Source organism: Danio rerio, chromosome 12, assembly GCF_049306965.1.
Source record: "Danio rerio strain Tuebingen ecotype United States chromosome 12, GRCz12tu, whole genome shotgun sequence".
NCBI classification, from domain to species: Eukaryota; Metazoa; Chordata; class Actinopteri; order Cypriniformes; family Danionidae; genus Danio; species Danio rerio.
Window position 1 is genome coordinate 6868625 of NC_133187.1, and position 17439 is coordinate 6886063.

General features: G+C 41.6%; 2 protein-coding genes across 4 annotated transcripts in view; one reads left to right on the forward strand and one right to left on the reverse strand.

The window, feature by feature from the left end:
• prkg1 (protein kinase cGMP-dependent 1) overlaps positions 1 to 17439 on the forward strand; it is a 248018-nt gene that overhangs the window by 118862 nt on the left and 111717 nt on the right. The window lies entirely within an intron of this gene.
• Positions 1309 to 10985, reverse strand: LOC141376749 (uncharacterized). Its single transcript, XM_073918144.1, has 2 exons — positions 4875 to 10985; positions 1309 to 2586 (listed from the first exon to the last, which is right to left on the reverse strand). Exon 1 carries the CDS (start codon positions 6636 to 6638, stop codon positions 5097 to 5099), a length of 1542 nt encoding a protein of 513 aa, XP_073774245.1. The 5' UTR covers positions 6639 to 10985; the 3' UTR covers positions 1309 to 2586; positions 4875 to 5096.

Genomic DNA, 17439 nt, shown 5'->3' on the forward strand with positions numbered 1-17439 from the left:
AAAAAACAACCTTTGCTGTTTATTTACTCACCCTCAGGCCATCCACAGTTTAGATAACTTTCTTTTCAGATTTTTAGCTGAAATCGAGATGTCTGGTGGTTTATAAAATGCAAGTTAACGGTGAATAGAGAGTAAAAGAAATAATAATCATAGGGGTAAAAAATGATTATCAGTGGATTATTAAAGGTATTTTACCAATATATGTACAAAGTCAGAATTATTAGCCCTCCTGTGAATTTATTTAAATTTTCAAATATTTCTTTCTTTCAAAGCAGTCTTACGTTTTTAAAAACCAATTTATAGGCAAAACTATTAGCCCCTTTAAGCTATATATTTTTTCGATTGTCTGCAGAGCAAACCATGATTTGATTTGACCTAATTACCCTAACTTATTTAATGAACCTAGTTAAGCCTTTAAATGTCGCATTAAGCTGAATACTAGCATTTTGAAAAATAATCTTGTAAAATATGGTGTACTGTCATCATGACAAAGATAAAAGAAATCTCTTATTAGAAATGAGGTATCAAAACTTTTATGATTAAAAATGTGTTAAAAAATATTTTAGTTAAACAGACATTGGGGAAAAATATACAGGGCAGGCTAATAGTTTTCAACTCTATAAATTTTTATATATGATTTTTTTTTTCAAATTTACATCTTATGCAGTATATGGGTCAAAGACAAGATATATGTGACACTTTTTTAAATTTAATTTGATGCCTCCAACAAAATGGGTCATCTTGAATTTGACCCATATCCATTATGTAAATGCTGACATAGTTATTCCAGGCTGCATTAATCAAAAATACATTAACATATGTAGAGAGAGAGAATACATGATGATACACATTTTGTTTTTATAATTTGAATGATTAAACGTCTTTCTGATTAAGTAAAAGCACACACAGTGGTTTGTAGGATTGTGTTATAGTTATTATAGTTTGTAGGATTGTGTTATAAAATTAGTTATATATAATATAAAATATAATGTGTATATAATATATATATATATATATATATATATATATATATATATATATATATATATATATATATATATATATATATAGCTACAGAATAAACCACTGTTGTCCAATGACTCGCCTAATTAAAGGGGTGGTCCAGAGTGTATTTTTAAGGTTTGGTTGTGTTTACTGGGTGCAAAACAATGTGTGCTCATGCTTCATTTGTAAAAAATCATGTTATTTTTTCATATATCTTGCTTTAATAATAAACAGCTACTCAGCTAACATGAAAACGACTGTCATGATTGGTCAGCTAACAAAATGTGCTGTGATTAGCAGATTGGCTCACGTCACCAGGAAGCACTACGCCTCTACTGGAACACGCTTTGCCTTTGTTGTGTAAATACTGTCAGTCAGTGCAGCTGTTCCGTATCAGTTTGAGCCTGAATCTGTCAGAAAATAAAGAGTACACAGCTGAACCTCACTCCTGCTCTCTAAAATAAAATCTGACAAGAGTCTTTCATATATATTTGTAATAAGCATGTGTAAGTAATATGAAATGTTCACATATCTTTTGCATGTTTGTTATTTGGGATGTAGAAGGCAGGGATTGCGGCCACATAGAGGGACACTGAAATCGACGGCATAGAGAAACACTGCACACGCTGCAAAAGAGGTGGATAAACATGAATTTGTAGCTAAATTGTTAGCAGTGCCAAACAGCATTTCCTGTTGTTTACGTTCTTGCTACAACATACCGTTATCACTTAAAACTTTACATGTAATAGATCTATTTTTAGCAAATAAAAATACTTAGGTTGTGGCTCACAATTCACAGCTTTGTCTATTATGGTTGGAGCTGCTCCTTTAAGCAGTTTTTAGCCGAATCCAGCACTTAACTAGGAACTCCTTTGTCGAGAGCTAGGTATATATATTTTTATAATTCTCTGGAACAATTAAAAATTGAATTGTAAGCACTTCTATCTTTATGTCGTGTCCATGGGAAGCCCAAATACAGAAACAGAGAAGCTCTGTGGAAATAGCAGTGTAGTGTCAGGGTTCTGCCACTTTGGTCTTGTAAATTCTTGTTTTGGTGGCAGAGCTCTGACACTATTCATGTCTGGTCCTGTTTCTGTCTCTGTGTGCGCGCGCGCCGTCGTGGGTGTACGCGCTGCCGCTTGATGTGGCCGCGCACGCTCTGCGTCCCTCAGACGCGCGCGCTCTTGTACTAGTGTTTGTTCTGTCAGCATGGCGCTGCTTTATTCTCGGCGCCTCCATCTAGTTGGTTTCAGTTTTGGTTGGCGCTGAGATGAAGCATGCGCGTTGCTTATGTGTGAGCACACGGTAAGGTGTTTATCTATCGTGTGCTCGTGTCTTGCGTCTTTTGTCAAAGCACGTGGCTCGGTGTTTACATTGTGGTCACATGCTTTTGTCGTGTGCATCAGTGTTGTGTTTGTGTTGTCATGAACATGCGGTTAATGAGTTCTCTCACTGGCTGCATGTTCTTGTCCTGTGTTATGTGAGCGCATGGCTTGTGTTGTCTCTCTGTGTCATGCGCTCTCCCGTCTATTGTCTAGTCCCACCCTCCTTGTTAACCCATTATTAGTTAATTATGTTCATCTGTTCTTGTGTTAATTTCCTATAGTTTATAAACCCCTTATGTCTGCTGTCCTGTGCGAGTTCGTCATCACATGTTGTCTATCTTTACCTGTCCTGCTGTGTCCAGCCTTGCCCTGTCGTACCTGCCCAGTCAAGTTTATTTGTTTCACTAGTGTTTTCCCCCTCGGGGTTGTTTATTTTGCATTTTATTGTATTTTTATTATTTAATAAAATCCTATCTACTCTGCACTTGGGTCCTCGCTCCTTTTTCCCTTTACCGGAACGTGACAGTACGAACTCGTCAAAAATGAGGACCCAGCAGAGTGAAGACAGCCGCATACTGCAGCTCATCAGTCTGCAGTCGCTGCGGCAACGTGGCATGAAGGTGGGAAGTTTTGCGGCTAAATTTTGTGTGGCAGCAGAGGGGCTGGGGTTTAATGATCAAGCCCTAGTGAACCTCCTCAACTATGCCCTCGACAAGCCCCTCAATTTCCAGCAGATGCTTGAGTTGGGAGGGCTATCTTACCACCAGTTCGTGGAGCATCTGGTTCATCAGGCTGTTGGTGAACATCCTGACCCCAGCCTTCTGCTGTCCTCTTCTCCGAAACAGCGAGTAAAGAGGCCATCAACCACAACAGCCGTCCACCCAGTCACGAGCAAGCCCGCTACAGCAGCACTCCCGGAGTTGGGTGAAGTTGGTGCTCAAATTATGGATGAGTTTAGCCCTGTGTCTGCTTGCCCGAGGAGACGGAAGAGGAGAAAGACGCCAGTGTCGGCTCCAGCCCCTGAGCGCAGCTCAGTGCCGGTCCCAGTCCGGCTCCTTGCCCTGCCGGCACCACCCAGACGTCTAGCCCTGCCGGCCCCAGCCCGGCTCCTTGCCCAGCCGGCCCCAGCCCGGCTCCTTTCCCTGCCGGCACCTACCAGACGTTTACCCCTGCCGGCCCCCACCCGGCTCCTTGCCCTGCCGGTCCCAACCGGACGTCTTGCCCTGCCGGCACCACCCGGACGTCTTGCCCAGCCAGCTCCAGCCCAGCTCCTTGCCCTGCCGGCCCCAGCCCGGCTCCTTTCCCTGCCGGCACCTACCAGAAGTTTTGCCCTGCCGGCCCCAACCAGACGTCTTGCCCTGCCGGCCCCAACCAGACGTCTTGCCCTGCCGGCCCCAGCATGGCTCCTTGCCCTGCCGGTGCACCCCAGATGTCTTGCCCAGCCGGCCCCAGCCCGGCTCCTAGCCCCTCTGGCTCCCCTCTGGTCTTCAGCCCCGCCGGCTCCCCTCTGGTCTCCAGTCCAGCCGGCTTTAGTTAAGTCGCCTCTAGACCAGCCGGCTCCCCACAGGCCTTCATCCCAGCCGGCTCCCTACAGGCCTCCTGCCTTGCTGTCCCAGGCCGATCCTCCTTGGGTTGTCCCTCCTGCTCCACCTTGGAGCATGCCTCTGCCACCCTGGTTCCCTGCCGGGGTCCCTGACCCATTGGACCTGCCCTGGACTGCCCCTCCAGTCCCACCCTGGACTGATCCTCCCTTGTCTTGCCCTCCCATCCCTCCCTTGTTTGTCGTTTTGGGTCTGGCTTGGCTTCTCTCCCTCCCCCCCTTCATGTCGTCTTGCCTGTTCACCTCCCTGTCTTGTGTCTGTTGATGTTGTCTTGTGGTGTTTCTTGTCTGTCTTGTACCTTGTTGGATGTTCCCTTTTGGGGGGGGGGGGCTAGTGTCAGGGTTCTGCCACTTTGGTCTTGTAAACTCTTGTTTTGGTGGCAGAGCTCTGACACTACTCATGTGTGGTCCTGTTTCTGTCTCTGTGTGCGCGCGCGCCGTCGTGGGTGTACGCAGAGTGTGCGCGCTGCCGCTTGATGTGGCCACGCACGCTCTGCGTCCCTCAGACGTGCACGCTCTTGTACTAGTGTTTGTGTTTGTTCTGTCAGCATGGCGCTGCTTTATTCTCGGCGCCTCCATCTAGTTGGTTTCAGTTTTGGTTGGCGCTGAGATGAAGCATGCGCGTTGCTTATGTGTGAGCACACGGTAAGGTGTTTATCTATCGTGTGCTCTTGTCTTGTGTCTTTTGTCAAAGCACGTGGCTTGGTGTTTACATTTGTGGTCACGTGCGCTTCAGTGTTGTGTTGTCATGAACATGCGGTTAATGAATTCTCTCACTGGCTGCATGTTCTTGTCCTGTGTTATGTGAGCGCATGGCTTGTGTTGTCTCTCTGTGTCATGCGCTCTCCCGTCTAGTCCCACCCTCCTTGTTAAACCATTATTAGTTAATTTCCTATAGTTTATAAACCCCTTATGTCTGCTGTCCTGTGCGAGTTCGTCATCACATGTTGTCTATCTTTACCTGTCCTGCTGTGTCAAGTCTTGCCCTGTCGTGACTGCCCAGTCAAGTTTATTTGTTTTACTAGTGTTCTCTCCCTCGGGTTGTTTATTATTTAATAAAATCCTATCTACTCTGCACTTGGGTCCTTTTCCCTTAACGTGACATGTTGTGGATGCCATTTTAGCTTTCTCTGCTATAATATTACAGTTCCTCTGGCCTCGCCCCTTCATTGCGTGGGGAGAATGCACATAATTCGCCAGCCAGCCAGCCAGCCAGCCAGCCAGCCAGCCAGCCAGCCAGCCAGCCAGCCAGCCAGCCAGCCAGCCAGCCAGCCAGCCAGCCAGCCAGCCAGCCAGCCAGCCAGCCAGCCAGCCAGCCAGCCAGCCAGCCAGCCAGCCAGCCAGCCAGCCAGCCAGCCAGCCAGCCAGCCAGCCAGCCAGCCAGCCAGCCAGCCAGCCAGCCAGCCAGCCAGCCAGCCAGCCAGCCAGCCAGCCAGCCAGCCAGCCAGCCAGCCAGCCAGCCAGCCAGCCAGCCAGCCAGCCAGCCAGCCAGCCAGCCAGCCAGCCAGCCAGCCAGCCAGCCAGCCAGCCAGCCAGCCAGCCAGCCAGCCAGCCAGCCAGCCAGCCAGCCAGCCAGCCAGCCAGCCAGCCAGCCAGCCAGCCAGCCAGCCAGCCAGCCAGCCAGCCAGCCAGCCAGCCAGCCAGCCAGCCAGCCAGCCAGCCAGCCAGCCAGCCAGCCAGCCAGCCAGCCAGCCAGCCAGCCAGCCAGCCAGCCAGCCAGCCAGCCAGCCAGCCAGCCAGCCAGCCAGCCAGCCAGCCAGCCAGCCAGCCAGCCAGCCAGCCAGCCAGCCAGCCAGCCAGCCAGCCAGCCAGCCAGCCAGCCAGCCAGCCAGCCAGCCAGCCAGCCAGCCAGCCAGCCAGCCAGCCAGCCAGCCAGCCAGCCAGCCAGCCAGCCAGCCAGCCAGCCAGCCAGCCAGCCAGCCAGCCAGCCAGCCAGCCAGCCAGCCAGCCAGCCAGCCAGCCAGCCAGCCAGCCAGCCAGCCAGCCAGCCAGCCAGCCAGCCAGCCAGCCAGCCAGCCAGCCAGCCAGCCAGCCAGCCAGCCAGCCAGCCAGCCAGCCAGCCAGCCAGCCAGCCAGCCAGCCAGCCAGCCAGCCAGCCAGCCAGCCAGCCAGCCAGCCAGCCAGCCAGCCAGCCAGCCAGCCAGCCAGCCAGCCAGCCAGCCAGCCAGCCAGCCAGCCAGCCAGCCAGCCAGCCAGCCAGCCAGCCAGCCAGCCAGCCAGCCAGCCAGCCAGCCAGCCAGCCAGCCAGCCAGCCAGCCAGCCAGCCAGCCAGCCAGCCAGCCAGCCAGCCAGCCAGCCAGCCAGCCAGCCAGCCAGCCAGCCAGCCAGCCAGCCAGCCAGCCAGCCAGCCAGCCAGCCAGCCAGCCAGCCAGCCAGCCAGCCAGCCAGCCAGCCAGCCAGCCAGCCAGCCAGCCAGCCAGCCAGCCAGCCAGCCAGCCAGCCAGCCAGCCAGCCAGCCAGCCAGCCAGCCAGCCAGCCAGCCAGCCAGCCAGCCAGCCAGCCAGCCAGCCAGCCAGCCAGCCAGCCAGCCAGCCAGCCAGCCAGCCAGCCAGCCAGCCAGCCAGCCAGCCAGCCAGCCAGCCAGCCAGCCAGCCAGCCAGCCAGCCAGCCAGCCAGCCAGCCAGCCAGCCAGCCAGCCAGCCAGCCAGCCAGCCAGCCAGCCAGCCAGCCAGCCAGCCAGCCAGCCAGCCAGCCAGCCAGCCAGCCATATAGTTAGTTTCTGTAATTTAAAACTAAGGGTTTACAGTGTTACTCAAAAATAACCCAGCCTAGACTAAAGACCGACTGGACCAATGTAAACACCAGCAGGCTGAAATAATGATCATTCTTGTGGCACTGAGTGAAAATACAAATTATGAAGAAAAAAAAAATAACTGAGATTATTTAAGATTTTTTTTGGCTCACAATTGATAGTTTTTGCTTGTTTGCAGTGCTTTATTCTTAGCCTATTTATGATAGTAAAACAATTGCAGAATATTGTAAGGTAAGGCTCCTCACAGTAACTTCACATTGACATGCAGCTGAACAAAGGCAGAGAACAGAAGCATACCATGTCATTAAGTCAAATAGGTTTTTACGGTATTCTGCCTAGGTTTTGCTTTAAATTTGGGAAGTTACTGTTAAAACAACACATTATTTCCTTGGAAAAAAACAATGGTATTGACTCAAGATACATATCCACATGATAAAGGAGGTCTTCATGTCAATGTCAATAACTCACTTTCGTCAGAAAACAAAGTTACAGTCTTTTGCCTTTGCACGGCAGTATTACTGTGTGTCGTCTTTCGCTATGATGTGCTGCTTATTTACTATAGAGGAAATTAAAAGAGCTAATGTGTATTATATTGCTGTAGTTTCTCAACAAGTAGTGATTTTGCAAAAGTTTAATGCATTATTTTAATTTTTAACAAAGTAAACTAGCAACCTTGGATGGAAATGTGTCTATTAACTCCATTTATTGTGCACTTTGACATTGCACACTTGTTACATTCACAAACAGCTACATTACAAATTCTGAAAATGCAATATCTGTAAAGACGTAATACTCGATGTGCATCTTAATATGGATAGAGTGTCTTTTAGAGGCATCATCAACATACAGCCGCATGTTTAAGTGATGTCAAAACGAAGCTCTTTCTTGTGTGAAGGTGGTTGAGGGCTGCTCTTCTGTGACCTGCATGAGTATTAAACCCGATAATCTCTGGAGAAGAGCCCTGCCAATCATTTCCTGCTGGCGACAGACTGTTGTTGTGGAGGATTGTGGGAAGCCGCAGGGTTTTCTGGAGAGTTTCTTTAAATGCGATTCACTGATGCGTCTCCGACCAAAGGCAGACTGTGTTTGTCGTGTCCTCCAGCCGTTCACTGAGGTTACCCGGTAACCGAATGCTATAATTCACAAACGCGGCAGCCATGAAAGTAAATTTTCATGCTGTTTTTATTCATGAGGTCTATAGCCAAACAATAGAGCCGTGAGCCTGCTTTACTTTCAATGCATTCCTTCTGTCTTATATTCAATTCTGCAGACTTCTTTCTTAAGGTGAAGCCATTTCCTCATATTAAAACACAATGTATTGACGTCATCTTGTGGTCAATAGGAATGTTTTGTGGTCATACGCTTGAAGGTATATTTCTGGTTCAATACAAGTCGGACTGTATTGACTGTATCGGTGACGTGATGTCGATTTGACACTAAATTGATCCGACTAGTGTTTCAGGTTGTACAAACTAACATAAGTAATGCATATAGATTTCCATTGAAAGTACATGACTTTAACAAAGAACATTGCATATGTTTAATAATGTCTAAAATATTAATTAATGGTTCACTACCAATAAATTGCATGGGTTAGATTGAGTTATTTAAATACTTTTTCTGTGATGAGCCTTTAACTTGTTAACCTTGATATTTATAATGCAACAAAAAATATTTTAGGATCGATCTAGTTAACACTTGAGTTTATGTATTCAAACTACTGGCTTATTAGCTTCTTCTTATTAAGATATTTGCTGTTTATTAATACTTATAAAGCATTATTCTACCTCCCTTATCTTACTCATTACATGAACAGTAATAATAAGCAGCATATTAGTAGTTTATTGGGCTAAAAGTTTGTCAATGGTTTAGTAAGAATTGTACCTTAAAAGTGCAGTATTTAAGTTTGACACCCAGTCCTTGAACTAGGTATTGCACACCGGGTTCAAAACACATGCAAGCACAGGTTGCCAGATTGATGACACCAACAGGAGCGAGTCTGACTATCAGTGTTAATTTTGACAAAAACTTCATTTCAGTTTTAGTCACATTTTAGTCTTCTGAATCATTTTAGTTTTAGTCTAGTTTTAGTCGACTACATCAACTCTATATTTAGTTGACTAAAATATATTTAGTTTAATTTAGGAGGAATTTAATTAAGTATTGTATTCATATATTTATACAAAACACTTGAAATAAAAAAAAAACACTCTAATTAAAATATAAAATATAGCATTTCCCAAGAAGACGAAAAATTAGATATGCATTGTTAATTTATATCCTAAGTAGTATGTAAATTGTGTGTCGGCAAGAACTGTAGACTACTTTTTTAGTCTTTTTAACCAGTCTGTTGAACAGTTTCATGCAATTAGATCTTCAAAAGAGCTTAAAATAGTTAAAGCCCACTTTGCAATTACAATGTCAGTCTTTAGCAAGCTTTACTGTTACAGTACATGGTGCTCAGCACAGAGTAAATAAATAGAGTAATGACATATGACTGGCAAATGATAATGTGTTATCTTGTAAAATGTGCAGGCAGTCCCATTGCTCTGTTTACTCACATGAAGGAATTGACCCTTCGCTAAGCCCCGCCCTCCTTAGTTACTGTTGCTACGCCTGTCAAGCTTTCGTGCCTGCAACTTCTATTACAAAGAGCATGCGCCGCTGTCAGACATTACCAGGGATAAAATTAGACATTTTTGGCAAACAGGTAAGATATCTGAAAAAGCCAGACAAAAAAAGACTGCAGTCTGCATTACAGGGGTATATTCACCACACGATATGCAACCGATTAGAAAATAACGGAATCAAAATTGAAGCTAGGTTAGCCTAGCCGCCTTATACGCTGACCATTCAACAGCTCAGTTCATAATAAGGTTCTAGCATTACTAGCTGATGAGGATACACGCATGGACAGTGCCTCTACATAATTCATTCATAGAAAGAGCAGCCAGAAAGACGAAATTGATGGATCTGTGTTGATTATTAGCATCACTTACTCACTTAAGTGAACAAATAGATTTTCCCTATCTGCAAATATTAACCGGACAGCAAATATAAAGGCAGACAATAACCTGCACCAATGACTAAATCTACGAAAGACAACATCAGTGAACTGGAGCTCTGACATGGACATCGAGGATTATAAATGACTGAAAAACAGCTGCTAAAATGAAACGACCCCTTATGAAATTGAATGCCATGATCATGTTACCGATGTAGTAATGTTTAATGTGCAACCTAAAGTTGTCTCTAAAGGTCAGCGACAGGCTACACCGTTTCAGTCAAGCAAAAGCACACACTTGGGTAAATAAAAAACGATCGAGTTTACCATGAAGTTCGGGCTGATTCGGCTACAATATTTGTCAAACTGTAGTGAGTTTATTGATCTGCTGTCACTCTATGTGGGCGGAGTAATACAGAAGGGTGAAGAGGCTGTACAAGTGCTGTTATTGCAGAATATCACATGGCTATCAGCCAATCAGATTTAAGAACCAGACAGAACTTTTGTTTAAATTAGTATACAGAGTACATTGCATTTATATTATAAATGACTGTACATCCTTGCATATGTCATTTGTGCAGCTAATTCATAGCCTGTGTTGTCTCTCAGTGAGAAAACCAAATGTTCCTGTGATAAACTGGAATGCAAATGTATTAGTCTCTTCCTTTTTTAATATTTTATTTTTTTCCAAATCCAATCTGTTTCTCAAAAACCAAAAGGTGATGATCTGACTGAACCGTGACTTTTGTGATTTATTTAATCACTTTATATACCACACACGCACACACACACACAAACACACGCGCACACACACATAGATCTGAGAACAAGCAACTGTCTCTGCAAGGGAGAGAGGCTGTCAGGAGCAATACATAGACTTAGGGTGTTAGTCAGAATCCATGAACATTCTGACATGCAAAAAAAAAACATTGTACGCTATGCAGTTTCACATCTTAGAAGATCTCAGACGCTGCAGTTTGACTGATGAAGAATATGAGTTTCATGATCTCAACTGAAATGAATCTGTGAATCTCCGCTGACATACAATAAATAACGAAAGGCTTGTAATCTGCTCTATATTTACATACATTAAATAAGGTTCGAGAAAAATGGAGTGTTTACTGACATCTTCAGATTCAGAGAGAGCAGAAAGAGGGGAAATACTTTGAAATATGCAAGACACGACACTTGTCACTAAGCCAAATCAGATGTATTACTGGCTCTCAGCCTCTGGAGCTCAAAAGTCTTTCGCTCTGGAACAGTATGCAAATTTGATCTCCTTTCATGGTTGAAGTTGTTGATTTTATTAATTTTATTTTGGTCAAAACAACAGTGATATTATACAGAGGAAAATAAATGTGGTGGTTGTTCTGGCATGCAGGGTTGTTTAAAAGCAAATACAACTCATTAGATTCGGCTTCCAAGAGATTCGTCTGGGCAGAAATAGATGAAATTGTATTTTCAATGGTTTATTTGTTGGGTTTTACTTGATTTTAGCAATAGGAAACACAAACATGTAACACGCACTCTGCACAAAAATGCTCTTCTTACATTGTTTCTGTCTTGTTTGTTTCTAGTCCAAGTATCTAAAAATTCTTAAATCAAGAAGCAAAAGTTAACAATATTGTCTTGTTCATTCTTTCATTTTTCATTCATTCGGTCTCTTTGTTTATTTGATTAAAAGACTTAAGAGATAATATATTTTCATTTATTCTTTTTGATAGTTCAAACTATTTGCCTTAGTAATGTTGTTAAATTAAAATAAAGTGGTTAATTAAATAAAATCCTAATATCCCTAAATGGATTGTACAAAAATATCCAAATAATTATTGATGCTGGGGGATATGAAACATGATATCGTGATACATTGTTTTACTGTTTTGAAATTGAAATGTAAAATTTTTGAATGTTTACTACAACTGTAAAATAGGCTTTGTTCTTATACCCTTAATCCATGCAAATCCACATCCTATAAAAGAGCATTATTAATATACAGTAGTCATTTACGTAGTCTTATGCCATTATTTTGCTTCAACCCCTCCATTGTTGTTTTCAGGGCACGTCATAATTACTAAAGACGGTGAAATGGCTGTGGAATTCATAAGAGGCTTTAATCTTGTGTTCACAAAGGCCTGTCATTGTTTAGTGTAATCTATAGTTTGCAGCATAGTGGAAAAGAATAAACTAGTGAAGCATTTAATACGCTTTACGAGTCAAGTGATGCATCTAAAATTGCAATTGAAAATATCACTTTTCCATCGAGGCTCTCAAGGGATGGGTTTAATTTGTTGTGTTTCATGCTAGCCTCAAATTCAATCTTTTAATTGAGTAAGTGTATCAATCTGCTGGAGTGGATGAAATAACAGAGATAGACGTGCAGTGAAATTGTCCAAATAATTGCTTTGGAGAGCGTTCAGATGTTGATTCAGATTTCCATCGGTCTGCTAACAGGTCTCTTCTTACTGTATACAATGAGTAGTAAAATCCTGTGCCTTTAATTTTTTTAAACAGTACAGTAAGTCCTTAAATGTTTTCTAGTAGGTTTTCAGTGCAGTTTCCACTTCATATATCAGTCAGTAGCATTGTTTGAGGTCGCAGCTCTGTTCTTCTTATGTTGCGTTCACACCAGTTGCAGATGAAGCTTCAAGTGCGAGTGATTTACATGTTAAACGAATGCAAAGACAAGAATTGATATTAACCAAACTTGCTCTTGTAGGGGTGTGATTATGACGTAGCACCTGCAATTGGTGTCCCGAGGGGAAATTCTCCTGCCAACACCAAACAACAGCTCATCAAACTGGGCTCGGCTCAGTCGGAAGCACCACTGAAAGCCTCTATCATCCAGGTATAGTTTCTGGAGGAGTTGAACTCATAGAGCTGGGTGCACCTCTGAAAGGATCTAGTGGACTCAGACACGGTGCCGAAACAATCTATGCTGTTTTTTTAACCTTCCTAAAGCACATAAACACAGCTACTCTATCAATAAAATCCATGATTCTTGTTTCTTGTTAACTCCAAAAAGACACAACCTCCGTAACAAAATACAATCTAGAATTAGTAGTTTGAACAAGCAGTATTTTTTTAAATGGAAAAAAATGAAAGCAAACCATCAAATAAAAAGGTAAATACTAATAATGTGTTATCTTAAAATAATGCAATATTTATTGCATTATACGCTTTAGTTCAATCTTAGAAAAGGAAAACATAACTTAAATATAGGCATAGATGTTAGAGTTGGATGTTCTTCTTAGATACAGTATATCAATATAAAATCTACATATTCCTGTAATCCAACAAGAAAAACAACAACATTTTTGAACTATATAATAAAATAGAATTTTAAAGTCACATTTATTTGTTATCTTTATTTATATAATTTATTACCATATTAAAAGACAAAAGAGAAATCTTATCAAACACTCAAAAATGAATTTTGCTGCTTGTTCAAATTAATTTAAAATAAGTTGAAACAATACGATGATGAAGGAATTGTGTGGAACCCAACATATTTTACAGGTGAACAAATAAATAATTTCAACCTAAGTACATATAATGAAATAAAAACAAACCAACAGATAAAAAGGTGGATAATAACGTGTCTTAACAAAACAATACATTTGTGCAATATGTGATGCACAATACACTTCAATTCAATCTTAGAAAAGAAAAAATACTATGTTACTTATAATTATAGATATTACTTGATGTGCTTAGAGATATCCATGCAGTGAAATCTGCATGTTCCTGTAATCAAACAAGAAAAACAAGTCTATTTTTCCATTAGTAATTGACTTGGATGTGACGGATGTTGAAAACGGTTTGTAAGTATATGTTGGGTTCACTCCATTTTTCAAATTCAAAGCATTTGTTTCTCTTGTGTTTGGCAGATGCTCGCAGTTCTTTGAAGGAATATATTATTATCAGTTCATGCAAACCCATGATCTTGGCCGTTTCTGGCAGTGTGGTTGAGTTAGAGAGCTGTTTTTCAGTCGAGTGACAGTAGCTTGTAGCTCACAGTGTAAATCATTTCTAAAAGTAACGATGGACTCTAAGGGTTAATTAACCCCAAAACGACAATTTGCTGTTGGTTTACAGTACATCACCCTCAGGTTATACAATGTAGGTGACTTGTTTTCTTCAGTAGAGCATTAAATAGCAGCTGTAGCTTGAACTGTGGTTCTAATTGATTAAATAAATAAATAAAATTACAGGAGCTTCAAGGACATATACAGGGAAACCAAATTTACTGTAATTGGTCTGTGTCAAAAAACAACTAAATATTGTTTACAACAACAGTAGGGTTGGGTAGCTATGCCCTGGTCCCAACATGACACTGTTACCCACATAACAGACATGTATTTTACTCAAAACACAGATTTCAGTGCCTCATGTTGGTGCCACTTACTGTAAATGCCTGAGCTGTTAGTTGAATTGGAGAGTAGAGTACAAGAAACAGGCGTTTTTATAAGAAGAAATGTTAGGTCTTTTACATGTTTAATACTCCTGCTAAGTCCTCTGCATAGGTTTTATTAATGTGACTCTTATTAAGAAACCATCAATTTAAAGTTTTCAATGATTCCAATGGTGTATGCATATACAGATCTACGTTTTTCCTTTTTCCACATACTGACATACATCCTAATTACATTTTGATATATGTGATATTTCAATTCTTAAATATGTGTAAGAGTATCTATTTAGCTTAATAATGATCATATTATTTAATCTATGATGGGTAATGCATCATAATGCAGCCTGCTGGATTTACAACATGTTAATTTTCTCAGCTTCACCCAAAATCTCTTTCTCCATTTTCTTTTGCAAATATTGACACACATCCTTATTATATTTTAAAATATCTGATATTTCAATTCTCAAATATATGTATGAACATGTATTTAGCATAATAATGATCATATTATTTAATCTATGATGGGTAACGAATCATAATGCAGCCTGCTGGATTAACATATCAACTTCTCCCAAAATACATGAAAGTGGGTGTTTAACTGGGAAAAGTACAGGGTAATTGTTCTAGTAACCTAAACAGTGTTTATCTGACATGAGTCAAGCACATTGTACTACTGTCATGCACATGAGCTGATGCTGTTTGCTTTATACAGAAAAGGAGAACATGTGTATTTTCGCATGTATTTTTGATTATAGGTTACTTGTGCTTACTCAGTTATGTAGTTGTCCCACCCATACATACTGTACACACGTCAATCATCAGATCAGTTGTTTTTTTATTGCATTTATTTGATGAAAAAAATCATCAAAAATAGTAATATTGTGAATCATTTTCTATTGTTATTAGGACTATGTTATAGCTGCAGTATACATTCACCGGCATTTAAACCCCTTTAGGCATGTAGACATGGTCAAGATGATCTGCTGCAGTTCAAACCAAGCATCAGAATGGGGAAGAAAGGTGATTTAAGTGACTTTGAACGTGGCAAGGCTGTTTGTGCCAGATGGGCTGGTATGAGTATTTCAGAAACAGCTGATTTACTGGGATTTTCCGGCATAATCATCTCTAGGGTTTACAGAGAATGGTCCAAAAAAGAGAACATATCCAGTGAGCGGCTGTTCTGTTGTTGCAAATACCTTGTTAATGCCAGAGGTCAGAGGAAAATGGCCAGACTGGTTCGAGCTGTTAGAAGAATAACCAACAGTAACTCAAAAAACCAACCATTGCTGACTATGTCCATCCCTTTTTGACCACAGTGTGGCCATCTTCTGATGGCTACTTCCAGCAGGATAACGTGCCATGTCATAAAGCATGAATCATCTCAGACTGAATACTTGAACATGATATTGAGTTCACTGTACACCTTCACAATCACCAGATCTCAATCCAATAGAGCACCTTTGGGATGTGGTGGAACGGGAGATTCGCATCATGGATGTGCAGCCGACAAATCTGCAGCAACTCTGTGATGCTATAATGTCAACATGGACTAAAATCTCTGAGAAATATTTCCAGAACTTTGTTGAATCTATGCCATGAAAGATCAAGGCAGTTCTGAAGGCAAAAGGGGGTCCAACCCATTACTAGTAAGTTGCACCTAATAAAATTGCCAGTGAGTGTTTGTGTTGTATATATTTTTTTCTTTTACATATGTGATCAACCAAGATTCATATAAAAGTTATTAAAATAGCTTGATTGATTGTATAACCTGCTCAAAACTTTGCCGAGTTTAAGAGCCATATTTTTAAAGTGTGTCGATTTAAAAAGCACTGCTCATCTCTCTCTAAAACTTAACATCCTGTCCTCAGCTGCAGAATTTTTGACATCTAATTTGACAGGCAGCTGACATGAAACAGTCAAGCTTTGTCTAGTTTAAAAGCAGAAGGTACGTCAGGTCGGCGAATTTCCCTTGTTTAATTGACGCCTCGTTTAATCAGAGCGACAGAAAGGCAATCTCGCTGCTGAAGAGTGCCGCGGTGATTTGTTGTGCGTAGCCATGAATAACATTAAGACAGCTAATCAATAGGAAGATTAGACTTGATTTAAGTTGACCGATCACCCTCGCTGCTTGTTTCCTGTGTTGATTCTCCCAACATGCATTAAGACGGGTTTGATTGAAGTAAGGTTGGCAGACTCAATCGCTGTAAGTTTGCTAACGCCATGATGACAGATTAAAGATTGCCTCTGCTTTTATGATATTGAATATTCATCGTCTTCCATCAGAATAACAGCTGATAACATCTGCTCCACTCTGGCTTTGGGCCAGCTGCGTTATTGTCTTAGTAATCATGTTGATCATTTGGAAGTTTATCATTATGTTATTGGTGGCAGTGTCGTAATTACCTTTAAACTGAACCTTTCCAGAGCTGGAGCATGGAAGGCCTCAGCATTGTTATGCCACTATTATGATAGGCTTGTTTATTAGAGGTACAGCCTATTGACTTGATCTTAAAGTGCCTGTGTGCTTTATAATGTACTGTATTACCTTTCATGTACGCTCAAAAATGATTACTGCTGCTTGTTCAATCTACTGTTTAAAATAAGCTGAAACAACACAATTCTTTGAATTTTTTTTTTGGAGAATTTCTTTGTTCAGTCCACTTCAATTTGTAAATTATTCAGTTAACTTAAGCATTTTGTGTTGAGACAACATAAAGGAATTGATTAGGGGATTTGTAGTTCCCAGCATGCTTTGCGTGGGATTGAGTTAAGAGAGGGAAATGTTGACAACAAAAGTAATTATAGGTGTGTAAAGTTAACAGAAAGATTTGCTAGAGTTTAATCTTCACTTTAGTTTGAGAAGACTTTCATGTAATACTTTTGTTGGCAGCTTAATTAGCAAAAATACAGTTTGTTGCTTTGCTCAGTGAGCAATAACTGGCCTAAAATTAGTTCTGAGATCAGTCTCAATCAGTTGTATATGCAACTTATAAAATATGCTTAAAATGGCTCTTTTACTTCATTTAGGATAACTTTAAATAAAACTAAGAAACGTTGACATGTACAACACATAATAGACATACATAATATTATCAGACCTTTGAGTTTAAGTTAAATAAAAATGCAAATGTATTTAAACTTTTATTTCATAATCATGTTGGATCAACTCAATTGTTGTTGCTAAACAGATTTATATCATGGAAATGCTGCCCTCAGTTAACATCCCAATCATCAGATTAGTTATGTGCCCTACTACCCAAAAAACACAAATACCAGAACTCAACTATGTATAAGTTCTGTAATGCCACATATTATTATCAATACAGCATTGTAACAGGGGAA